The sequence below is a fragment of the Xiphophorus maculatus genome, chromosome 2 (genome assembly GCF_002775205.1).
Source record: "Xiphophorus maculatus strain JP 163 A chromosome 2, X_maculatus-5.0-male, whole genome shotgun sequence".
Taxonomy (NCBI): domain Eukaryota; kingdom Metazoa; phylum Chordata; class Actinopteri; order Cyprinodontiformes; family Poeciliidae; genus Xiphophorus; species Xiphophorus maculatus.
In genome coordinates, this window is record NC_036444.1 from 30,744,439 (window position 1) to 30,770,897 (window position 26,459).

The window sequence follows — 26,459 nt, forward strand, 5'->3', positions numbered from 1 at the left end:
AGCTTGATATTTTAATGTTTTTTGAAGTAAGAAACCTGGTTTGTGTTAAAAGTGAGCCTGTTTGTCTACAGTTGTTGCACGCCGCTATCTGCAGATGTTTTAGTAGCTTTAGTGAGAAAATCAACCCTCCTTTAATTCTATAGTTTCGTGTATCAGGACACAATAAAAACATTCTGGTCTCTTTCAAAATCTAAGAAAAGTTCAACCTAATTTCAGGTGTACAAACCATGAAAAAGTTGTTTTTTTCCCTTCTATTGTTTTAGAAAGATGAAGGCAAATTGAGAATTTGTTTCTGGGGGAATTATCTAAACACGGGCCCCAAATAAACTGTAGGTAGCTTCAGTTAAGGCTCCCTATGTTTGGATGACGTTGTTGACACTTCATCCAAACTTATTCAGGCTAGGTAACGTCTATTTCTGCACAGTTTTCTATCTGCTCAGCTCTTTTGGGTCCCAGTTCAGCATTCCTGCCGTTGTGTTGAAGACTTCAGAATGCCTTGGTGCATAACAAGCTTCAAAATGTCTCCAGACCTCCATACTTTAATTTGCTCTTAGTGTTCGGCCAATCACCTGTTTGTATTTCACCAGTGTGGTGCATTACACCATTGCTGATGTCTTTCCGTCTTGGATTTGTGTTGGGACACGCCTGTTTCCTCCCGACCAGCAGACGGCCACTCCCTGCTTTACCTAATTATGATCTTCAATTGGCAGCAGCTGGATGTTATGTTCTCTGATAGATCCTCTGGAAACAGCAGGGATGTGTGAGACGTCTCTGGGTCAGGAATGTGACATTTGTTGAGTAGGATTTGTCTGAGCTGCGGCTCTGATGAGCCGACTCGAGCCTCAGGCCAATCTTTGTGAAGCTCTTCCAGATCGTTGAAAGAAAAAAAAAAAAAACAAGTAATAAAAGAAGTCTACCAGTTAGACAAAAACGGATATAATTGTCAATTAAAAATAATTCTAATCAGAGGTTTTTGGAACATTTCTTTAATGTTTCACACAGACCCAGAACCAGAGGGAGCTTGGAGTCTGCTCAGGATGTTTCTTGGTTTGTTCGCTGCCTGTCAGCATCGAGGCTTTTCAGCCTCAGCGTTGCTCACAAAGAGACTTTTGAGGAAGAGGAGCTGCAGGTACCCAGAGGTGACGATCAGCAGGCTGAGGGCCATCGACCACCATGTGATGTAGCGGGAGTTGAACTGCAGCAGGAAGTGGTCTGCGCTCCTCCTCATGCGGCTGAAGCTGTAGTAGCGGAACATGTGGAAGACGTGGCGCTCCACTTTACTGGTGGCAGCCTAAAAATGTCAGAACAAATAAAAAACACTTCCAATAAAAAAAAGACTTCTGTGTTTGGAAGTAGATAATTAATGATATCATGTAATATATAATTTTATTAAATGTGTAATCCAGTTGCGTGCTCATGCTTAAATTATTTTGGGAATTTTTTCACTGAATTTTAAAGGCCTAATGCAGCACATCTGAGTATTCAGTTGGTTAGCATCAGACTTGGAACTGCTTGGTTTTATTTTGTAGGACGCTGAGATGACATGTCATGTTGTATACACAAACTGAACAGAGACTTCTGTGCAGCTAGACCATCTACACATCTTTGTTGTTTTTCCTTTTTTTCCATTAGAAAACATTACACTTGTAGAACGTTTGAATAGACTTTTATGTATCTCAAAATCTTAAACAAAAAAGTGCTGGCTGCCTCTGATCAGATATGATTCTAGTTTTTGTCCCAGTGTCTTTTCAGCAGACAGCTCCTTTATATAAACAGGCACATTTATAAACAAACCAAACAGTTTAACTAGTCATGTAATAAATGTGTAAAATGTGATTACAAATATTTGTAAATACTCACAGATTAATTCTTGAAAAGTTATATTTGCTCTACAAGCAAAGCATATTTTTGAACACATGATTTTTACTTTTTCAGGTGAATGAAACTTACATTTATAACAGTGTCTATATGCAAATATATGTTCTGTTCACATCTGAACAGAAAATATGTTCATTTACAGTAAAGTAAATTTCTTAGAGGAATTGAAGAGACCTGAATGAAGCTCAGTGTGTTGTTCAGCTCCTTCTCCTTCATTTCCCTCTCCATGTCCTTGGAAGAGTTCTGGTTGTCATAATAAACGCCAAAGCTGAGGAAGACCTGCATTGTGCTGAAGCGGTTGTGGAAGTTGCTCAAACACATCTGATAGAAACCTGTGTAATTAAACATCAAGTTAAAAGTTCAGGCACTGTCACTTCGGGGGCCTAAGTAGCAGATTGTACAAGGTTAGTTTTATTTCTTTGTTTGATTTATTGCAGGATTATAGAAAAATGAAAGGGAAACCTGAACAAGCTAAACTTTGTGATTTAGTTAATTTGATTTGACTTATGAGCTGCACATTGGTGCAGTTGGTAGCACTGTTGCCTTGCAGCAAGAAGGCCCTGGGTTTGATTCCCGGTCTGTCTGCATGGAGTTTACATGTTCACTCTGTGCATGTTCATGTACCTGTTCTCTCCAGGTACTCCCACAGTCCAAAAACATGACTGTCAGGTTAATTGGTCTCTCTAAATTCTCCCTAGGTGTGAGTGTGTGTGTGCATGGTTATTTGTCCTGTCTGTCTTTGTGTTACCCTGTGACAGACCGGCGACCTGTCCAGGGTGTACCCTGCCTCTGGAGCGTTGTTTTATTAGAATTATTGGCACTGCTTACCTGGACCGTCTCCGGGATTCTGTCAGAGCTGATTGTGGCGAAGTACGCCCCACTCTCTTTTAGAAGGTAATTTGTTAACTGAATTTTGTGCGTGTGCTGACACGTTTACATTGATGCTGAGGCAGTGATGCTCAGCATCTGATCAATTTTTAAAATAAAATTGATCAGAACAGAAAGTAGCTACACTTAAGTATGATATTGCGCAGTATATTTATTTAAGTAATTTTTTTCTTTCTCTCACTCTGCTTGAGTATTTGACAATTAATTTATTTTATTTTTCTTGATAGATTTTTTGGAAGTGCACTTTAACTTTCAATTGATTAGCTTGAAATATGATACTTTTTTGTTTTACTTTATTTAAATTATGGTTAATTTAACCTGATTGAAATGTTTGTCTAATTATTAGGAATCTAATTATTGCATTTGCATTTAATATGCATAAACTAAATTATTAAATTTAATAATTATTTCCTTTGTATTATATTTGTACACAATTTTTATTTTTGATAAAACACTTAATGGGTTTTCTGACCTTTTAGGTCGGCGTCCCCTCCCCCTATCAGATCAGATCTTCATCTGGATCTGAAGATGGCGAGCTAGAAAAGGACTATGGACTTTATGATTTTTGAATTAATTTATTCTGAGTCAATTGTCTTGTCTCTCATCGTGCTGCTGTAATTGCCTGTTTTTATTCAAATCACTTAATATATATGTGCACAACAACTAAAAGCACTGCCTACTGTTTTTTTCACACCTCAGGCTCCTTAAAAAGACACCCTTCTGATGCTGCGTTTGTAGCTGCAGTTAGCTGCCTAGCCCATAAGTGTTACAACAACATGTTAAAAATACTTCTGAAAGTAAATTTTTTTGAAAACTGTATTCAAGTAAATCAGTAAATGTAATTAGTTTTTACCCAACTCTGGTTTCAAATATTGATTTTATTTATTAAGGGGGATAAAAGCTTCCAAACCATCCTAACTACATACTGGTGCCACTAGCGGAACAAATCAGGGGCTGATGACGGGCCATTTAGACCCAAATAATAAAGCTCATGATCGTAGACATCTTGGAGTTGTCCTCTCTCCTACTTGGCTAAAATAAAACTGCAGAAGATTCCTCCGCCTGCGAGATATCTCTGTTCAAATTGACGGACTATTGACATGAGGGTTCAGAGGATAACTTTCCACAAATAAGATGGTCATATCATATTTTGTAAATAGATGCTGTATTGATGTCCACCGGTGAAATATCAGCTAATATTAGCTGTAGTGCTTGTGTAATACCGGGGTTCAGCGCCCCGGTATTACACATGTAATTGTTTCACTCTATAAAAAGTAAGGTGTCTCCCATTTTTGTTTTGAAGGTTTCCTAAAGACACGATGTTAGGAAGGAGTGGGAAATGTCTTTAAAGAGAGACGGATTCACTGCACAGGATGAAACTCAGCTGCTGAATCTCTTAAAACAGAACTTCTCAGCTGGAAAACATGAAAAAGCCCTATGATATAGATATCATGTATTTACATGATATCTGTACATAGATATCATGTAAATACATTCACATGTATTTACATGTGCATGTGAATATGAATAGACTAATATAAATTATTCAGTATTAATCATTATTGAATCATCTTTGTTTCTCTATAATGTTTTTGTATTTTGTGTTTGTATTTTTATATAAATATGTATGTTACTCGATGTCTGTGTGCTTTGTAAAATACTCGTCATATGTCAAATCAGAATATTCTATTCCTATTTTATACTGTTTTCCCCACTAAGAATATTTAAATAGCTGAACTATGCATCAGTCCAATTCAAAAATACGTAAAAAAAAATAAATGTCCTAATACATGTAGCTATAATAGCTGTTTTAATAAGGTTTCCAGCAAAAATGTGTGACAGTCTGTTTAGTATTTAACAAGTCATTAATAATTTAATGTGCTGATACTTCATTGTTCAAATTACATTATGTGTAGAAAAAATGTGTAGATGACAGCAGCAGTAAACTGAGATACCTGTTTCTTTGACCTCAAAGTTGATCTGACCCTTTGCATCGTCAACAGTGGATATTAACAAACTGCTGGGAGCGTTAACAGTGACTGATAGGTCCCTGTCGAGGCCGACTCCCGTCACCCACTGGACCTAGAAATGGAAGAAAACAAATTATTTTAGGACTGCTACACAGGAATGGTGTCAACATGGGACATTCTGACATTTTTGTACCACAGGTTCACTCTGACTTTGTAAAATTTTGGACGTCTTTATAGTGGGAAATTCTAAAAGTTAATGAAGTACAAAAACACAAAGGAATCTTTTACCTAAGTGTGCAATTTATAAAATGTAGTAGAGCCACAAAATGAAGAAAATGCATAAAAACTACAGTGGCTTAGTGTGCTCAGCACTCACCATGAAGCTCAGGTAAAATTTCTCTCCATGGTGAGCAAAGTGCCAGAAACATTCTGTGGCAGCTGCTGGGAGCACCACTGAGAAATCATACTGGTCAGCGCCCCAGAACAGCTTCTGGTCTGTCCTACTGGAATCAGGCTTTGTCTGGAGGCTGCAGTGAGAAAATCCCCAAAACCACAAAACAATAAAAAACGTAGACCTCCATAATGACATGGTTGAAAAAATTGGAAACGACTAATCTAAATGATTGGTAGAGGCAGAGTGTGTGGTATACAAGACAAACTGTGAATGATTAACTGGACCAGAATGCTCCAGCAGTGGGAATACTGGGCTGCCTGGGCAGATGGAGATAACTTGAAAATATGTCACTTTTACAGTTCGTACATGGCTGCTTTCACTCTGTCTCCATTCATTTATAACTCTGTCCTAATCATTTTATCTGTTTAACGCATTAATGTTTTAAAGACATTTTTTGGGGGGGGGGTTAGGAAAAAGCAATTATTTACTTCACAGAAAATATTTCAATTAATTTCTGCTGTATTAATGCACACATATAAACTCTAACTTCATGAGCATCAAAACCATTTCAGGATATTCCCAGTTTGACCACTAAACCAGTAAGACCAAAGATTCCTAAGTGCCTGGTTTGGTTTTAATTTGGGAAAAAATCTAAAGCCAAAGCAGAAACTAGTCTGGTTCAGACCAGAGTCTGGCTCCATATATGCTGTTTTGTTTTATTGCTTTATTTTCAGCCACTTTTGCTGCTTATTACTTCACTGCTTAACAGAGGAGTAATGAAGGGTAATGCAAATGTCAGTTGACCATTTGTATCTGATATCATTTCACAGGAATGAGGAAGCAGACACACTGGACTGAGGTCATACTGTACATCACTAGGTCATGATGTCATCCATTAAGTATGTTACTCCACTGCTGCAGAAACAGAGCTTTGCTGACCTATTACCACCTGCTTCTTGGTCCAGTAATCACCCCCTCATTGTGTTTATGTTGGACCTGGTATGGGTTTTCATGATTCGGACCTCTTGTCCTGCTGGGTTCTGTTTTTTTCTCTTACATGTAGTCTGCAGTTTTGTAAACCTGTTGTTTACTGTTTAAGTTGTTCATTAAAAATTCAGTTCATTATGATTACAACTGCTCTTCTCTGGACGTGGGTCCAATTCCTGAAAATATCACAACAGACAAACATGTCTTCTTTTATTCGTCAGAATGCTGTGTAATGTTTATTCCTGTTGTTAGCATTTCAGAACCTCTTTCATGTGGATGCCCACAGCACAGCTGCCAGTCAATTATGGTGGAACTGACAGTTGGAGCATGACAGAGGTTCAACTGGAAATTCAGGTTCAACCTAGACATACATCTTTGGTGCCTCTTTAGCAGAAATATTTGTGGCATTTGGTTCTGAATATGTGCCAAACAGAAAGACAGTAAAGACATGCTGTCTTTACTGCCAGTAAAGACAGTAAAGACAGTCTTTACAGCTGAGAGTTTAGCCGGTTTGGTTTCAGAACGAGCCGTTGGACATGAACACAGGCAGCTTCTGACAATCTACCAAAAGGTAAATAATCAAGTATTTCTAAGAATTGAGAATGGCCCAATGGTGACTATATCTGGAGGGATATTGAGACTATTTGTCATCAGACGATGTATGTTCCTGTAAGCGAGTACAGAAGAAAGAAAGAAGAATTTTTCCTCCTCTTTGTAACTCTTGGGCTTCCTGCTTCTGTATGTTTAATTATCTGTCTAATGTCAGTCTTTTGCCTTCTAATTATATATTTTATTCTGCTCTTTTCTAAAGCACAGTAACGTATATTATTCCAATGATCTGGATTTTTTAGGAGAAAACATTTTAGTATTAAAAGGATATTTCCTCCACTGGAGGACTAAGTGTGGAGAATCCATCCATCCATTTTCTAACACCTTTGTAGCTAGTGGTGTCGAGAGGGGTGCTGGTGTGGGCGACATGCTTTACACTGCTAAAAGCCATTTTTATTGCATTTTATGATATAGCCAATCCAGCTATTTATGTACAAATATGTCTGAAAACTAAAAGCCTTTAAAGGTTCTCAGACATATGACAAGAATTTGGTACATTGTCACAAGTGAAAGGCTTTTTTTCCCCATATATAGTTCAAGTTTAGTTCAAGTCTAAATGTAGACTTGTTTTAATATGCACTAAAAATCTGACTATGAGAAAACTGAACCCAAGACCTCTTGATTATTGTGGAAGAGCTTTAACAGGTAGGACACAAAACTGCATGAACTAAATTGTACAAGTTGTGCAAGTAATAATTGCATTAATAATAATTACATTAGAATTACGTTGCTTTCACTTTGTGATAATATTTTTACACACATGTTCAATTGAATTCAATTGACCTGGCAAATGTCAATTGCAAAATGACATTCATCTGAATTCATCTCAATTTAGATTTTGTTGGTTATTTCTGTTTGTTCATGTTGTCTAAACAACTGGAGGAGGAGCGATGTTTGTCATCGTCTAAAGGCATGTTGGCCTTCAGGTTCCTGATTGCCTCGTTTCATTTGCCATGGATATGAGCCATGTTATTTTGGTTTAAGACAAGATGAAAATCTGGACAGCTTCAGACTTAATCCTGGAGAAGCAAAAGATTCTAGAATTGCGCCGCCCATAGAGGTAGCCTGTTGGAGTAGCTCTGTTACATTATGCCCAATTTATTCAACAGCTGCTTGCAAAATTGTGCAAAAGAAGCTAATTTTACCAAATCAAAACTGTTCAAAGAACAAGACAGCAGTAACATTAAGTACATACACATTAAGTTTCATGGATAAATTACAACAAAATAATTAACCAAAAGTACTTACATAATATCCCAAGACTGTCTACCTACAGTATGTGTGTGTTTGAATATGAATTTATGCATATTAATGAGTGCGATTGGGTGAATTTGTAAAGCACTTCTGAGAGGTCAGTATGAATGACCAGAACAAAAACATTCAGAACAAAATCCCCAGCAAAGAGGGATTTGAGGTCAACGTCACAAGCAACCTTCTGTTGCCAAAAGTGTTTTCCTTAAAAGTAGAATTATGGAAGAACTACATTTTGTGTTTTACACCAAAACAATTGGAGATATGGCTTAAAATATGAAATCTCTATGGACAAACATTCATCAATCATGTTCAATACTTTTACTCTTACCTTCCTTGCCTTCACATTCCAAAACTACAGTACATGCCACCTTTGTTTCTCTGTGTGTTTTATTGTTTTATTTTGACCTTTGGACAGGTGACCTGCTCAGGGTGTGCCCTGCCTCTCACTCAACGCTGGAGACAGGCAGCACCCCTCCATAACCCAGCAAAATAAGTAGGTAAAGAGAATCAGTGGACTGATGGGTGTTGAATTTTTGTGTATCCACTTTTCAGTGGAGTCTTGTTGTACCTGTTGCTTTATGTAAATATGTCATGTGTTGACGTCAACCTAACAAATTTGCCTTGGGTTATAATCTGGCATATTTACAAGTGATTTCTGTGTTTCTATTGATATGCATTTTAAAGTAACTATATCTGAATCTCATTTGTCAATACAAGTTTATAAAAAAATTTACTAAAGAAAAATAAAGCTTGTTAAATCTGAACCTATTTTCATACCTTCAATGTTGGGAGACCAATTTATCCTTAACATATGACTTCACAATCCATGTAATGAAATTTGATTGGACTATGGTCAAAATTATTTGGGTGAGCTGCATACCAAACTGCCAGAATCTGTTTTAAAAAACTTATTCCGAAAATAAAATAAAGTTGACTGCTATTAAGTTTGTTTCTCCCCAGTTTATTTAACTAGTGAGTTATGAACTTTATCTTATGTTATGACATAATTACATCTTTGCCTGTTTGTCTTAACAGGTAATAATGGACACTCTACAACGTATCTTTGGCCTATGCAAAACCATCTACGAGAGGGCCGAAAATGCAAAGGCCAACAAAGATCGCTGTCAACGAGTCGCCCAAAGAGTTCAAGCCCTGGAGAGACTTGTTAAAGCCATTGAAGAAAAGGGACCTGGTCAAATCTCTTCTGCAGTTCAACAATCTCTGAATGAACTCTGCGTTACACTGGTGTCTGCAGAGCAACTAATGAGAAAATTCTACAAATCCAATGCTATTGAAGGCTTTGTTAAGTCTAGCTCTAATGAGGATAAGTTCAGTAAGATTAACGATAAACTAAATGACAATTTCCAGGTCCTGTCAGGAGCACTGCAGATTGAGCAGAGGGATATGTTAATTTCGCTCTGCTCAAGCAAGAGGAGTGTTAATGAAGGTAATGGCCCTGCACAGACATCTCCATTGCCATTCCCAATGCCAGAGCCCTGGCATGCAACATCAGTGTTTTCTCCTGTTGCTCAGCCACATCATACAGTACCAATGTCTCCTCAATCACCACCATTCAGCCCCACAGCACCGTGTCCTCTCCAAACACCACAGTTCAGACCTCCAGCACCTTTGCCTCCCCAAACACAACAGTTCAGACCTCCAGCATGTTTGCCTCCCCAAACACAACAGTTCAGACCTCCAGCATGTTTGCCTTCCCAGACACAACAGTTCAGACCTCCAGCACCTTTGCCTCCCCAAACACAACAGTTCAGACCTCCAGCACCTTTGCCTTCCCAGACACAACAGTTCAGACCTCCAGCACCTTTGCCTCCCCAAACACAACAGTTCAGACCTCCAGCACCTTTGCCTTCCCAGACACAACAGTTCAGACCTCCAGCACCTTTGCCTCCCCAAACACAACAGTTCAGACCTCCAGCACCTTTGCCTCCCCAAACACAACAGTTCAGACCTCCAGCACATTTGCCTCCCCAAACACAACAGTTCAGACCTCCAGCACCTTTGCCTCCCCAAACACAACAGTTCAGACCTCCAGCACATTTGCCTCCCCAGACACCACAGTGCAGACCTCCAGCACCTTTGCCTCCCCAGACACCACAATTCAGGCCTCCAGCACCTTTCATACCCACAACACCCACTGTTCCTCCCACCATTCAAAGGTCTAACCCTACAACTGCTGTGCCAGCCCCACACATCCTGTCTCCCATGTCAGGGCCCATCTCTACGGTCCCTCACCATTTCCCTGCTTCAGTTCCAGCCCATCTCCTTAATCCTGGCAATGTTGCATCAATGTCTGGCCCTGCTGTAATGAACATTACCATACAAAGCACCACAGTTGTGACACATTATTCAGGCAACAACCCTGGTTTTCAGTAATTTGCAGTCCGAAATACTAAATGGACACAACTTGCGTACCAGCCCCTTGATGCACTTTTACACTATGAGTCACACTTATGTTCACATTTATACATTCATGCACAGAATTGGTTGGTAACTTGAATTTCAGTGCCTTGCCTCTGTTGTATGAAAGGGGCAGTGTTATATAAAATGAACATTTTTGAGCTTTACGTCACATTATAATGTTATTAATATTATTTTCTCATCAAAAACATACTTGGAGTGTTGAATTGATTCTTTCATGCATGTTTGAGAAATATTTTAGTCTATTGTGGCAAACATTTAGCGGTGCCAAACGCCTGTTATATGATGGTGAAGTTGGACCTACCACCGCCTTCGAGACACAGCTCCTCCTAGGAGCTTCAGTTTCCAAGCATCTGAGCTTCTGTCTCAGAGCAGCACCATCCCCCCTCCATTCTATGTAATTCTGTATATACTCTAACAAACTCAACCTAGTAGAAGTAACTTTTTAACTCTATTAATGGATCCATTATATGTGTATATGCTGCTGTCTTTTCCAGATAACTTACTGATTTTATATTATCATTATTATTATTGTTATTATTCAATTGTTTTAATTTCTTAATCCACTGATGATAATGTCAGTGTTATTTAATTCAGTTCACTATCATTGCTTACACACACATGGTCATGCATGTTCCATTACTAACCCACAGTACTTCTTTTCTTTTTCACTAATGTACTGTTACTATGTATCTTGTACTGTGATGAATAATGGAAAAATGAACGAATTAAAAAATGCAAGTCATTTTTTGACCTGCACCAATGGCTTCCATATAATTCTCTGCTGTTTTATAACGTTATCATTTTTTTATATTATGTCAGTAAAAAAGAACTGTGTTGAACTATGTGCTGAATAGTCATCCTCTCTAAAACTAATAGTTTAGTTTTAGACTATTAGTTTAAAACTAATATTAATTTTAGACTAAGAGTCTAAAAGTAATTGTTTTAGACTATTAGTCTAAAACTATTAGACTAATAATAGTTTTAGACTATTATTAGACTATTATTAGTCCAGCAATCTTATTTTATTGCTGGAGTTGTTACAAACAGAAATGTTGAACTGTGGTTCTCAAAATCTGTTTGTTTTATGCGTTTCTCATTCTTTTCTGAAAATGCCTCCCAGATGGGCAACCACCCAGGGTGGCATCTTGTGGGGAGCAGAGCGCCCCCTCCCTCCCTTCTATTGTCAAATCCCCCAACACCTCCACGCCCGGCTTCCTTGTGTGGAAGAATTGAGTCGTTATATTTACAAACAGCACCTCCATCTGGTAGACCACAATAATATTCAAATTGTGCAAAATTGAGTTAGTGCATTGTTGCTCAGTCTGTTTTCCTTAATTTATTGAAAATAAAACATTAAAACATATTACTCGAAGCAATTGTAATCAATCCCCAGAAACCCAACAAATTACAGAGGCAGTCTGCAGGATAACTCTTCAACACACCCTTCCTGTTTCAGTGAGTCATGTTTCTGCTTTGTATAGATGTCAGGCTATAGGAACACAGGACACTCCCACAGTGCAGCAACTTTCAGAAACAAACAGGAAGAACCGTGAACCTCTAAACTACCAGGTTTCACTTTCACCCCATGCTAACAGATAGCACAGCACTTGGAAAACAGGCGCATTAGCTACTGACTACCTCTTGCAGGTAAATTATATTTTTTACCTTTGATCCTCTGTAACATAGAAAGCTCTGCTTACCAGGTTACTGTGTTGTAGAGTCACCAAATACAAGCAAATTCTTTTCATCAGTGTGATACTCCCAAAAGAAGCTCTAAAACTCCCTAAGCTGGCTCATTGCAGCAACCTAGTATTCCTAATGTTACATTCAAGGCCACTGTTAAAAATCCATTGTGAATGGAACCCCTTTTCCATCTTGACAACTGCTCAAATCAAAAGAGCATTTTTCAGAGGTGAAAAATGCACTCCCAGACCAGGAAGTCTTCAAGCGTCAGAAGAATGTCTGGCCACATGCACAGCAAGAGACAAGGACAACATACAGCTAAACAGCTCCACAAATAAAACGTTTTCTTTGGAATGAACTTTATGTTAATACCGTTTGTCAGGAAAAGTTTGTTCACAGGGAGATAATTTGAATTAAATATTTTTTTTTTGTTTTTGAAATAGCTGCACACGAGTCAAAAAGCAGACCAAGCAAAGTTAAAGCTGAAAGTCAAAATATGATTCATAATGTCAATCCATGCCTTCACTTATATTTTGCAAGCTGTCACTGTCAAATCAGTGACAGTTTCAACATGTTTAATTCCAATCACACAGGTTTATTTGCATAGCACTTTTCATTAATAAGGCATTTCAATGTGCTTTACATAATAAAAACACAACAACAATTTCAACAATTGAAACATTACATTTTACCAAGAGTTATATTTGAGATATTTAATGAAAATGTATTGTTTAATGCTAATAAGCACACACTGTTTTTATACATTGTTTTGACTTTAATTGTATTAGAGGAGTTCAGGGGTTGCACAAGGTAAAATGAAAATGTATTCTGATAATAATAAGTAAACCACTGTCAAAACTATTTCTGTATGTATGTATACAGTGTAATAAAACATATGTATATTTCAAAACTGCAAAGCTAACTAAAATAAAACATAAAAAATACACATGTATTTCTGTGTTATTTGATATTTATGGTAGTTTTTTTTGACAGTGTCTCACAGAATTTACTTTAACTTATGTTCTAATGTTCTGTTGTAAACTTTATGCTCTCTCTCCCTTTCAGCTGAGCATGGATTATGTAGAGCCCATTCTGTCTATTGCTTCACAGATCTACACTCTGGTTGAGAATGTTAAGGCCAATAAAAAGCGCTGCTGTCGTGTTGTGGAGCGAGTAAAAGCCTTGGAGGACTTGGTGAAGTCAATCAAACGGAGGGATGCAGTCGAGCTCTCTGCTGAGGTGGAGAATTCCCTGAAGGGACTCTCAATCACTCTCAGATCAGCTAAGGAGCTCATTGAGAAATACACTTTGTCAAACTTGGTGAAGCGCATCCTGAAGTCCAGCAGTCATGGAGATGAATTCAACAGTGTGAATGAACGGCTCAATGATGCCTTCCAATGCCTAGCTTTAGCTCTGCAGCTAGAGCATGGAAATCAGGTGTTCAGGGTTTTTGAGCAGATCTCCAGGCAGAAGGAAGATGAAGCTGACAGCAGGGAAGATGATGCAGAATTGAAAAGAAGTAAGAAAAACTGACTTTGGTTTCACTTGGTAGATTAAATTGTACATTTTAGTTAAATGAAACTGCAGATGTATACAGTAGTTATCTGAAAAATAAATCCAATACATGTTTGACAAATCACATAAAATTAGTTTAAGCCACGGCAGAACAAAATGGCTGCCTTTTAAAAAAGATAATCTCTGCATTAACATTCCATTATAGATTGCATCTTAAAAGCAAAGTTGGTTGTCAGCAGCTAGTAATAAATTAAAAGAAAGAATTTGTTTTGATATAGCAACTCCAGTATTTCTGTAACTATTTATACAACTGCAGAGAAGAAAACAAGCATAGCAGCAGACAGGATACAAAGTGAGGATTGGCTCCCATAGCATAATTACTGTGAAAACACATTTCATTAACCCAGAGCCCAAACAAAAAAGAAAGATTGAAAGATTCAAGCTTAAGATAATTAAGAGAATCTCACTTGTGGGATATCAGTTTTTATTTTTAAATTTTATTTTAAAGTATAAATAATCAGTTTATCTGATGTCCCCTTGTTAAAGTGGGCCAAAAAAGCAATTCAGGTCAATTAAACTTTCAGGAGACAGTTTATGTAATCAGATGTAACACTAACAGTTCAAATTTAAACCTTTTAGTATCAGCTTGCTGTTCAGATTGTTGCCTACTTTGTCACATCGGTGTTTTTGTTCCTCAGTGCTCATGGAATACGGGGAATATGTGGAAACCATGCAAAGGGATCTTGAAGACATTAAATCCAATGTAGTAAAAATTGTGGAGATGTGTGAGTATACAGTACAGTAACTTCACTCTGTTGAAACTCCTGACACTCTGTAGTTTTCTGAGGTATTACTCTTTTGTTACTGTTTCCATTTTGGTGTTTGGAAAAAAAACCTTTAACAAACCTCAGCTATGATAAAATGACTGATTGCAATTCCAGTGGTTTAGTATTTTGTCACTTGATTTTTCTTATTATTATTTTGATACCTTATTTTTGCCAAAAATATTCACTCATCCATTCAGGTGTAGTACAGTATTGAAATATGGTCACTATGCACACTTCATCGTCATCAGGAATATTACAGCAACGAAGGCAGCAGTTCAGTCATACAGTGGAAGGTGACATGAAATGCAACATGTTAGATTCAGATGTGCAAACAGTGACACCACCTAACTGTAAAGCAGAGGATATATGTTCTGAGGATATTTATAAAATAATATCTAACAATATAAAACATTAAATTAACAGTCAGCAACCACACTAGTTACAACATTTATATATATAAAAAACATTTTATATGTCTACATATATTGTGGTGCTGTCACTTCATTAAAAAATTAAACCAATTAATCTAGCTGTAGCGCTGTGATTAATCACGATTAATCACAATGCCTACGTTTCTATGCTTGAAGTATAAATATGTACACAGCTGAGCTTCTTGCAGAAACTGTGGCCTGGGCAAGCCCAGTAACAGTCTCCTAGTACTCAACAGCAACCAGGGAAACCTACTCTATGATATATACAGGTAGTAGCAAACTTGTTCATGGAACAATTGACAGATGAAATATATTTTTGAATTATTAGAACTTTATTAAGCTATAATGTTTGTTAGTCAAATCAATGGCATGGCAATACTGGAGTAGTGCTGTCCAAGTCGAGTAAAATCATAACCCTTTTGGTAAATTTTAAAATAGTATTTGCCTTTTATTTTCACAGTGAATAAACCCAGAATCATAAATATGGACATCCGAATGATTAAACCAGATGAACTGAAGAATGTTGAAGAAAAGCCCTTTATGACCACACCAACCTCTGAGGTCTACAAAGGAGAATTTGGTGGCTTCACAGTGGCCATCAAGAAATACACAGGAGCTTTAAATGCCAAACCAGGGTCTGTGGCCTATTTAAAGTCATGTGTGAATTTTGTTTCAGAAATTGAAGAGCAAATTGAGAAGCACAGTCTATATGTTTGGAGGATCTAAGACAATCACTTGGTGTAATCCAAAAAAATCTAATACATTTTTTTTATTTCCAGCTGCCATGGAAATAATATATCCAGATTGATATCAATTATTAGAGAACTTCTTTATCAAAGAAGTCCTTTAAATGACTGTTTCATTTCAAACAACGTCCAAGTGTTTCTGCAAAACACAGATGAACAAGTTCAGTGCTGTTCATAGTTTCTGCAGTGCTGTAGATTAGGACTCTAACCAGGGGGACAGATGTTTCACTGGGCTGAGCGCAATCATTTTATGATTATTATTTATTAAATTCATGTCTGCTCTAGACATTGAATACTATCAAACATAACCTAATTCTCAGAAATACAACTTTTCGTAGCATATGCACTGTAACCATAAACACCGTCTCTACATGCAGGATGGTAAAGTCTGTCTTCAATAAGGAAGTAGACACCATGAAACGCTTTGAGTCTCCCAACATCCTGCGAATGTTTGGCATCTGCATCCGAGAAGAGAACAGTGAGTAGTGATTCACACAATGCTCAAGATAGTTCAAATAGCAAAGAATTATGTCATGCTTAATTCTGCAGCTCCAAATCCTGAGTTCCTCGTCATCATGGAGTATTGTGAAAAAGGAAGCCTACGAGATGTTCTGAACTCCAAACATGAACTGTTATGGACCAGGAAAGCATCCATGTGTTTGGATGCAGCACAGGGACTTTATCGGTAAGTTGGCTAAAGTTGACTGTCTGTGAAACTCCAATTTAAAGATTAAAAGAGGAATTAGAAAATGTGTTTGTGAATATTAGCTTAAGAGAACTAAAACCAAAGTAGTTGAAACATTTTGGAAATCTTCATGAGATGGAAGTAATTCTTATTGACATTTTTCTTTTTGTGGAAGAAAACAATCAACAACGATCTGCTCCAGGCCTCTGACCTGCCCTCAGTAAAAGAGGCAGAGATCGGAGATTTCAGACAGGAATGTTTTGTTCTGTGTTCAAGTTTGTCCAACAGCTCTGTGTTTGCAGCCTGTTAGGGAAGTTTTTAATGTCCCCAATGGTCCATAGTGGGGTTGGAGATACTGAGCCTCCTGCTATGAATCTGATATCTGATCACTGCTGGCAGTATAGACTTATTTATTATATGCGTATGATTCTGTGGAAGCAACTCTATTTAATTTTATTCAAACAAACAGAATTTCCTTCTAAACCCAGTCATACTTTTTACTGTTTTTAAAGGTTCAGACAGCATCACTGTCTTCTTTAAACTCTGAGTTATTCATATTGCGGCAAATTCCTACCAATGTCGATACAAAGCACTTTCCCAAAAGGTACAATTAATCTCAAGTTGTGTAGAACTTAATTTTTCAAATCCAGAAATTGTAACCCACCTTGTCCAACCATACTCAAATTCAGATCAAGAAATATCCCTCCAACAGATTTATGGGCTTACATGGAGAAAGGAAAGATTTGGGTTTCTTGAGATGTGAAACAAAGCAGAGCAGCAGCAAGTGGATTTTGACATGTTTCACCAGCTATAGTAAAAACTTAAAGTTTGTGAGCTGAAGTTAGTACCATGAGGAGCTGATGTAGAGATGTTTAGATCCCCACCTACTTCCCCCCAATACATAGGGTGTAGTAACTTAAAGCTATCAAATTGAGATGAGCAGTATTATACGTTTGACAAAAGCATCTGAGTTCAGGATGGTTTCATATATGCATAAACAAATAAAAATAATGTGTAATAATGTCTTCTAGACTCCATCTAACTGAGGAAATAAGTAAGCTTCACATGAGCATCACAAGCACTAAGTTCCTCGTGGATGAGAACTACAGAGTGAAGGTAAAAAAGTCAAAACACACTGGAATGAGATGCTGGCAACAGTTTTTTCAATTCTTACCCTCTTTCTGTTTTCAGCTGGGAGGGTTAGAACTAGCAAAAACAGAGACATCACTGAAAAGAACAACTAAGGGTAAAGAGCATTACAAAACCATCAGCTCGCTGTGCTACTCCTCTCCCCAGCAGCTCAGCAACATCAACCACGCATACACCAAAGAGTGTGAAATCTACAGGTAGGTATCGCCAGGGGTCACCATCCAGTCAGTGTTTGCTTTTACATGATTTCTTTTGAGAAATCGCTTTTGATTTGCGGTGGTTTTCCAACTTAGTGTTTACAGTGTTAATATTTAAAATACTAAAGATTGTATGTGCTATATTAGCAAGGCAGGATCAATTGATTTATTCCAAGTGTTTGAAAGAAAGTAACAGAACAGTCAGAAAGTCAGCTGTGTTTTTCATATGGCTATTATTCTTTGCATTGGTAAAAATTTTATCAGAATGATTGGGTGGAAATACCGTATGTCACAAATGAACTAATAATAGAAAAATCCCATTCATTGATGTATTATCTTGTTCTTTTTCAGCTTGGGAATCGTTCTGTGGGAAATTGCCACTCGTAAGAAGCCTTTTGAAGGTGTATATCTCTTTGCAAATAATCTTCGTTAAATCTGTTAGATTTAGATTTGCTTGTATTTTCATCAACCAAGAAGTTTGTTTCAGTTTTGTTCACTAGAAAAGACAAGACCATGTAAAAAGGTTAATTTTTTTTTAGAAATACAGATTTTTGCTGTTTTACTTACATTTTAACTTTTGAAAAGTATTTATATAGTATTTATACCTTCAATATCTTCAATATCCAGTAGAAAAGCCTTTACTGAAATCATGGTAGTCTAGCCTTTTTTTTATATAATTGCTGAGAAACGTCTGGCATGTTTCCTCTGGTATTTTTAACAAATCATCTGTCTTTGAGTTTGGAAGGACAAACATTACAGGTTCTCAAACAGATCTGAGCCATGGCTGAGTCATTCCTTGGTCTTTATTGAAAAGTTTCTCTTTCTTCTTCTAGACTGCGGTGGCGATGACAAAATAATTTCTAAAAAAGTGTGTGAGGAGAAATATCAAGAGCCGCTCCCTGCTGATTGTCCTGAATCCCTGGGGGAGATGATCAATGCCTGCAGGGCTTATGAAAGCTATCACAGGCCATCTGCTGGCGGTACGGAGCTGCTGTTTTTGCTCAGTTCCACTGTGGAGCCAACTTTTACAGCTGAACATTTAAAACATAGCAGAATTAGCCTTGAACGTCTCTGTCTTTGTCTCTCTTGTCCTCTGCAGTGTTGGTGGATAAACTGCGAAGTGTGCTGGTACAGTTCGAGAAACAGTGAAAGCCTTCAACACTGATCACAATATCTTCTACAATTTTGTTCATGTGTTGTCTCATAATGATATTCTTCTATTTCTATTTTGACTGTAATTTTGTTCTCCCCCCACCCCTGCTTTCCCTGTAGTTTTTAGTAATTTTGTTTATTTTGTCTTGTAATTCTCAGTCAAATGTTTTTCTTTCTTCCACAGCCCCAACATGAGCATGTCATTGTAACTAAGTAACTGGTCACTTTAAATAGTCTTTGGTTCTGAGGTTGACAATACAATACAATACTAAAGCTTTTAACTCGATACTCGTGCAAAGAAAAACACTATGATACTACAGTAACCTTTCTTTAAGGTAAAGAGTTACATTATGATATTTCTGTATTTGCAGATCAAGACTGAAATTTGTTGCTCTTTACAGACATTTCAAACATTATTAAAATATAACTATTTCCACTGTGCTATTTAGGCCACAACTGAGAAGCAGAAGTGCAGCACTCATTAGAAAAAAGGTATTTAAAATGTGTAGCTTCCCTTGATTGCAAAACAGTAGAAGAGGTTAAACTTAGAAGTTGTTTATGTACTTTGTGGAAGTATGTACTGTACCTTGGATTCAGTTGTAATAAATTTTTTTTTGATCTGTAGTGTGTTCATGTGTTCTTCCATTTTTGTGTCACTGTACTAAATTGTCTCATTAATGAACAAATAAAAGATTATTTTATTCTAAACATAGATGTAATTCATCAAAAAATATTTCAAAGTGTAGACAAGGATCAGAAGACTGCTTCACAAAACCAGGATAGTGGATTAAGTTAAGATTTTCCAGATATCTTGGTCGATTTAATCCTTGATTCAGTTTCACAAAAACGGTAACAAATAAGTTACCATGGCGATTTATCCTGTGCAGCAAGCCTGCTAGCTGTACACCTGCTCCAGACCAGGCTAGGTAGTTAGCCTGCTCCAGACCAGCTTTATTATGAAAGGATGACGTTGATTTTAGTCAGTGATTTGTAGAACATGCTTAGTTGTGGTTCATAAAAAACATTCAGATGTTCAGTCTTAATTTTCTGCATCATTCTTTATTTCTTTTTTTTTAGCTGACCTTGCTATGTGACAAAAACTTGAAGACTGGATTTGTGTTCCAATCTTCACCCCTGGTCTTCTTTGGAGTTTTATTGGAAAAATAGCATGATGGTAGGTTATGTGGTTTCTGATAAGGGGGACATGGGCCAAAACCCAGGGCAGGATATTGTGGGGGTCAGCTTCCACCCCCATAATCTGTTCCTTAATATGCCCCCATATGTTCAGGGGATCAGACAAATGGGTCTTAAGGAAACAAAGGTAGCACAATCAAGTCAAGCCATGCAGGTAGCATACTTTACTTACTTTACGGATGAATTTTAATTTAACTTAAAATAACGTTCACAATGTAAATTAACTTTATTTTTGGCATATAATTAAGAAATGCACAGTTCCAATCACACAACAATTAAAACAAGTTCTTATTTACATCATAAACGTAAGATTTGTCTCTATCATTTTATAAGCTCAGTTATAATCTATCCTCTGTCTTTTGATTGCTGTTAACTTTTGTGTTTTGACTGGTGACCCTGGAAAGGTCACCAGTCCATCACAGCGAAAAGCATCTCATTCTTTCTAATGCAGATTTCAAAGACAAACAGAGGTGGAACTGAAAAGCATGCGGAAGGAACAAAACTCTTTCTGCTTCAGGTATCTTCCCTCTGGATGCATCTTACTGTATATGTGGTTACTGAAGAGAAAACTGACTTTTTTTTGTCCTGTTTGTCTTTTGTTACTTCGGCATTAGATTTGTTCTAATTATAAGCAGCTTGAATGTTTTCACCTGGTTTAGAGCCACTGGTGGACTGAACAAATTCTCTGGACAGGAAGACCTAATTTCCTCCACAGACTTAAATGAATTATATGGCTGCAGGTTTCAACGCATCTGCATCATTTATTTTAGCAATTACATTTTCTCTAGAGATGACAATATTCTTATCCCTCAAGAAGTAGAGTCAAGGCAGCTGGGTAGACATTGAATTATGAATGACTAATTATTATGCAGCTGTTTAGTCTCTGGTCTTTTCGGTCAAAGACAAAAATCTAGGACATATTTAGTTATGGTTCATAAAAGGTATTCAGACATTCAGTCTTTATTTTTCATGGTAGTTGACCTTGCTATGTGACAAGAATGTGAAGACTGGATTTGTGTGCCAGTCTTCTCCCTTGGCATTCTTTGGAGGTTTATTAGTAAAATAGCATGCTGGTAGGTTATGCTATTGCCACAATCAGTGGTGGTTTCTGATATGGGTGACACAGGCAACTGCCCCAGGTGGCATCTTGTGGGGGGCGGCATGAGCATCACACCCTCTATCTGGCCCTCTTAATGTCAACATTGCCTAATGTTTTGTATGTATTAGGAGGAAAAAGCAAAAAGTGAAGATATCGTGGTTGCTGCCCTACATGGTGATCCACTAGATACCTGCTGATTTATGTTATCAATGCATTTATTTAATTGTGTTTACCTGCCAAATTTCTTTTTAATGTTGGGTTTGTTTGTACTGTGATTTATGTTGAAAAAATATATTTTAAAAATGTATAATAATTTTGAATTTTTAAAAAAAATTCTTGGACTTTTAAGACTTGAGTGTAAGCTGCAGATAGTATCTTTGACAGGTGATATGTTGAGCTTTACTCTGAAAGGATGAGGTTGACTTATTAGCCAGTGATGTGACTCATAACAATCTGCTGATGTTACTTAGAGCTTCACATTAATGAGGATGCCAGTGTTACTTCAAGTGAATGCTCCATTGAAGTACTTCAGTCATTTCAGTGCAAAGCATGCATGATTTAACACCCATGCTGTATAACTGGTTAAAACTCAGTTTGGAATTTTTGAAATGTGGTTCTGTGAAGTTGTTGTGGAATAAACTCCATCTACACCAGGAGTGTCACACTTATTTTTGTTTTGGGCCAAATCAAGATCATAATTTCTCTTAAAGGGCCAGTTGCACCAGGATGATAAAACCTGTTCACCATCTGTTAAAGTATCAATGAATTCTTAAAATTAAATAATATTAATGAACATCTTTTCAGTTCCTCCAGGATTTTGTGATTCTTTTTGTGATTTTTTTCCAATAAAAATCAAAGTGATTGTGGTACTAATTTGGAAATATTTGTGATATTTCTGCTTATTTATGACAGTAAATGCAACTTTTTATTACTCGCTATATAGATCATGGATTATAATCTTTCATCAATTAAGACTGAAGCAGCTGTTTAGTACAAGTAAGAAAATTTTTGACAATTTTTGATAAAAATCTGCAATAAACTCCCAATTATTAGTGCAAAAAAGTGTGGGGATTTGATGATTTTGCATGAATTTCCACAGTAATTCTCAAGAAACTGGGGGAACTGATTGCTATAATTTGGCAGTAAATAGATAAAAACTGCATTGATTTGATTGATAACATATTTAAGCACAGTTAGTGTTTAGTCTAGAATCTAGAGGGCCTCATAAAAAGCTATACTAGATCTAGCTATACCAAAGTTAGATTTGGCTCACAGATCTTGAGTTTGAAACATGTGATCTACAGTGAACAGAAGCACAGGTGTAAGTGTCTGTAGGTAAGTCAATAAAAAGGAAATACTGTGAACTGATATCAAACAAAGTTAAGAAGGATTACAGAAGTGAACCACAGAACTACAGTGGTGCAAATGAGTTTTTTCTAATTTGCTGCGCAACATGAAAACAGGACACAATATTCCATCATTTGATTTGCATCTCATATTAATAGTTCCTCGGAAATGATTCAGTAAATTGATTTTAAATGTAAAAATAGGGACTGGCTTATGTAATCAGTCTGAAGCAGGTTCATTTTCAGGCCTCACCTTCAGTTCTCACCGCTCTCAGGAAACAATACTAACATGGTTTTCTCAACAACATTTGCCAGTCCCATTTTTTTTTATCACTGTTGTAAGACACAAACACCATTCATTATGTTATTGCTGTGCTCTGCATCCTACAGTGTCATTAATGCAGCAAACAAGTTATAAAGCATGTAAAATTTTCTCATCTACATGTCACTGTCAAAATGAGGAACATACCAATTTAGAATTATGGAAAAACAGTCACATTCTATTCTATTCTATTCTATTCTATTCTATTCTATTCTATTCTATTCTGTTCAACTGTCATGTTATTTTTTGAGACACAAGCCTACTTGATGTTATCAGTCATGTTCTGTATATTCTGGATTTCTTGATTCCACAGGTCAGACAATACCAGTGAACAGGTCTTGGTGTGGCTAATGAAGAGGAATTCACCTATGCAAAACTTGTGCAAAGAAAATTACTCTTTCTGATAAAGAGTAATTTACTCTATCAAATTATTTCTGTCAATCTTTAAAAAACAGATTTATAAACATATAAAGTGAATTGGAACCTTTAGTAGTGCTCACTCTTTGTATGGATATGATGTAATATAGTCTTATTAGCCATAATTCAGAAGCTGAAAACTAAAACACAAGTATCTGTTTCCCCAGAAATTTGCTTTCTACCAAGTTCACCCTGAGATCAGAGTGCAATGCTCAGAAAAACAGCAACATTTTTAATGTCCTAATGGGCTGCATGGTGCCGTAGGTGATTGCACTGTTGCCATGCAGCAAGACGCTCCTGAATTCAAAACCCTGGCAGGTTTGTTTTTGCTTGAAGTTTGCATGTTCTCTGATTAAAGACACTTCACAAATTTAATACAGAGTAAAGCACAGATCTCAATGAATAACTTAAAATGCAAGCTGACAAGAACAACATATTAATAAGAGATCCGCAAAATATTAATCATACATTTGCCATTGTTGGCTCAGCTTTCCTGAGAGTTATAATATAAATTCAGAATACATGTAGTAACTGTCATACTTAGGATCGAGATTAGCTATCTAGACAGAATGATATCAACATGGCTCAACAATGGAGATGAAGAGAAGCACTGCAATTCACAAAACCCCTTAAAGTTACCTCAAAGTGCCTGATCATCCTTTGACATTTCCTATTTTCTCTTTATTACCTTGTTGTTTTGCCCCTCTGCAGCGAGTATCCATCACTGGATTAATTAGCAAACACAGATAAGACCAAGAGCAGGCCTGTTAACACCTGCCATTGGAAATTGTTCTTATCTGCTCTGCATTTGACTCAATCCTAGATAAGAACTTGACAGAGCTCAGTGTGGCCCATAAAAACATGGCCGCCAGGCTGAAGATCCACAGCAAATTAACCCCTTCAGCCAAACCTCAATGAGGGCCAATAAAGCAGGGTGTTTGCTGGTGCATTACAACTACGGATCCTGCAGCACTGGCTGCCTATTCACTAAATAAATAAATTACCAAATGATAAAATTAAGAAATGCAGAGAACTATTACTATGAAAAACATCTGCAGATTTGATTATTGTAGAATTTATGTCAGAGATATACTTGCAAATATATTATAAAATCATATTTTTTAAAAGGTTTTATTGACTGTAGTGGCCTTTATTTGAGTGAGGTCAAACAGGAACGTGGGTAATGAGAGAGGGAGAAAACATGTGGCGAAGGTCATCGGGGCGGGACTCAAACCTGTGACAGCCGTGCGGAGGACCAAGGCCTCCAAACATGGGTTGTGGTTTATCCCTGCGTCACCACAGAACCCCATAAAATCAAGTTTAAACAGTCAAATGATCACACAGCTGCAGCAGCTCTCAAAGGTTTGCACATCCCTGTCACATTTTTGTAATATACAAAATGTTCTCATGACAAATAATTTCCGTAACATTTTCCACCTTTGTTCCCATTTTCAAATGAAAGGCACAAGTACATTTATTATATGAAAAATAAAAGCTGTAATAATATAATTGCATTAATGTGCTTTGAAATAGTAGTTTGTCAAAGTTAAGTTTATTCAGTCTTCTTCAGGCTACACCTGCCACGAAATAGAGCAAATCGGATTGACCTAAAGTAAAGCTAAGCTTTCCTACAGGGATTTTACCAACATTTGGTCTTTTACTTAAAGCCATTTTTTTGTCACTGATATAGTTTATTACCACAGGCAAGAGTTGGAAGACAGCTGGACAAATGATGAACTTTGTCTTTCGTCTCTGCAACAAAACAGTTCAGCAACATGATCCATACAGTCAACCAATTCTGCTCTCCACAACTGCAACTTCAAACCTTTTCCATGAACATCACAAACAGGAAGCAGGCTTGGTGGACTCCAACATTCATGAGTAAAGAATTTGACTTTGTGTTTGTCTAAAGGTTATTTCATCTGTTCATTTATATTAATCTCCATGCATGTCTATTAAGGTCTTATGTGTTTTATAAGAGCAAGATATGTATCTGCAGGAGTACTGATATACAGTATGTGCTGGTACTGTATGTATTCATTTATATGTACTTTATATATGGATTTGTGTGTAAGAGATACAGAAGGAAAGAAAGAAAGAAGATAGATTATCTTGAATGCAGATTATCTTGTTCAAGGCTGAATTGTTGAAGTGGAGTGGATTTGTTAAAAGCTGGGCAAAAGCAGCTTGTGTGTTCCATTCCACCTCTTCAAAAAAGCCCACTAATCCAAGGAATGATAGGGGTGATGATTCAGTTTGTAAAATGTCCTAAAGTTGAACAGCAATAGTCACTCGTTTCCAAGGTGGACTGAGAGTGGAAATATTGTTCAGTTTTAAATGGAAAGCTCTTAAGAAGTTCCTTATGCTCTCACCCTGGAGAGATTCTGCTGGGTTCAGCTGGCTGGTTCCTTCTGTCATGATGGAGAGAAGGAGATGGCAAGAGAATTTGAAATTATTAAAAAAAAAACTTACAAAAACCACAGGGAGCCAGGGCAGAACAAAAAGTAATCCGCAACAAAATAGCCAATAAGGGAATATGAGGAGTACCTGTTAAAATGGGAATGTAACGGAAGGATCCAGTGAGAAGTAAATGAAAGAGGTGTAATTAAATACTGGGAGAGTAAATGTTAGAACAATAGACCTGACCTGATGAGCTAACAGGTTGCAGGTGTGAGGAGAGAGAGAGAGAACCTAACAGCCGCAATACACAACAATAGAGCAGACTAATCATCAGCAATCTAAGATGCTAAATGGAAATTTACTCCTGGTGATACGAGCAGTTCATTTCATTTATTGTTTATTTGAGATGAACATATACAAAAATATAGATCAAAACAATCTAATGTCTGCATCACAGTGTGTATAGTTAATTCACAATACTCGTTCCCAGATGGACCTTTATTAAATTAGAGGGGAACTGACCATATATTTGTTGTCAGTGCTTGATGTTAAATCTGTAAATGGGAAAAATTTAAGTTTGACTAAAAATAAAGCAGAAGAAAAGCTGTAGAGGGGCAAGAACTTTTTCAAAACACTGTAAATCTCTTGACTTTATTGTTTTCCTCAAACCTTATTATTATTTGTGAGCAATAAAAATGTTTGTTCAGAAAAGTTAGGCAGTAGAAGAGTTTTATTATGGGTTACAAATATTGAGGGTATTGCTGAAGGTTCACCTAATGATCGGTGTAATATGTATGGAAACAATCTGGAAAATATCCCTATCATTATGCATGGTACAATGAGAGAGTACAATGATATAAGTATTATGTTAAGC

At 37.0% G+C, this 26,459-nt stretch overlaps 3 protein-coding genes across 4 annotated transcripts; 2 read left to right on the forward strand and 1 right to left on the reverse strand.

Annotated features, from left to right (window-relative positions):
* Window positions 1–82: 82 nt before the first annotated feature.
* tmed6 (transmembrane p24 trafficking protein 6) lies at window positions 83–5,389 on the reverse strand. The gene is made up of 4 exons (XM_014472366.2): window positions 5,113–5,389; window positions 4,722–4,848; window positions 2,053–2,210; window positions 83–1,291 (listed from the first exon to the last, which is right to left on the reverse strand). The coding sequence occupies exons 1-4, from the start codon at window positions 5,323–5,325 to the stop codon at window positions 1,064–1,066; spliced, it is 726 nt and encodes a 241-aa protein (XP_014327852.1). The 5' UTR covers window positions 5,326–5,389; the 3' UTR covers window positions 83–1,063.
* Window positions 5,390–5,479: 90 nt separating this feature from the next.
* Window positions 5,480–11,212, forward strand: LOC111611334 (vegetative cell wall protein gp1-like). Its single transcript, XM_023347259.1, has 3 exons — window positions 5,480–6,688; window positions 8,396–8,473; window positions 9,016–11,212. Exon 3 carries the CDS (start codon window positions 9,022–9,024, stop codon window positions 10,372–10,374), a length of 1,353 nt encoding a protein of 450 aa, XP_023203027.1. The 5' UTR covers window positions 5,480–6,688; window positions 8,396–8,473; window positions 9,016–9,021; the 3' UTR covers window positions 10,375–11,212.
* Window positions 11,213–11,719: 507 nt separating this feature from the next.
* Window positions 11,720–19,436, forward strand: LOC102222390 (mixed lineage kinase domain-like protein). 2 transcript variants are annotated; one of them, XM_023347253.1, is made up of 11 exons: window positions 11,720–12,069; window positions 13,171–13,624; window positions 14,319–14,405; window positions 15,339–15,513; window positions 16,002–16,102; window positions 16,174–16,309; window positions 17,341–17,425; window positions 17,501–17,655; window positions 18,007–18,056; window positions 18,489–18,635; window positions 18,755–19,436. In XM_023347253.1, the coding sequence occupies exons 2-11, from the start codon at window positions 13,177–13,179 to the stop codon at window positions 18,802–18,804; spliced, it is 1,434 nt and encodes a 477-aa protein (XP_023203021.1). In that variant the 5' UTR covers window positions 11,720–12,069; window positions 13,171–13,176; the 3' UTR covers window positions 18,805–19,436. The 2 variants fall into 2 exon arrangements, with proteins under 2 accessions (XP_023203021.1, XP_005808747.2); XM_005808690.3 differs by lacking the exon at window positions 11,720–12,069 and having other exon boundaries at window positions 13,132–13,624.
* The last annotated feature ends 7,023 nt before the right edge of the window (window positions 19,437–26,459 follow it).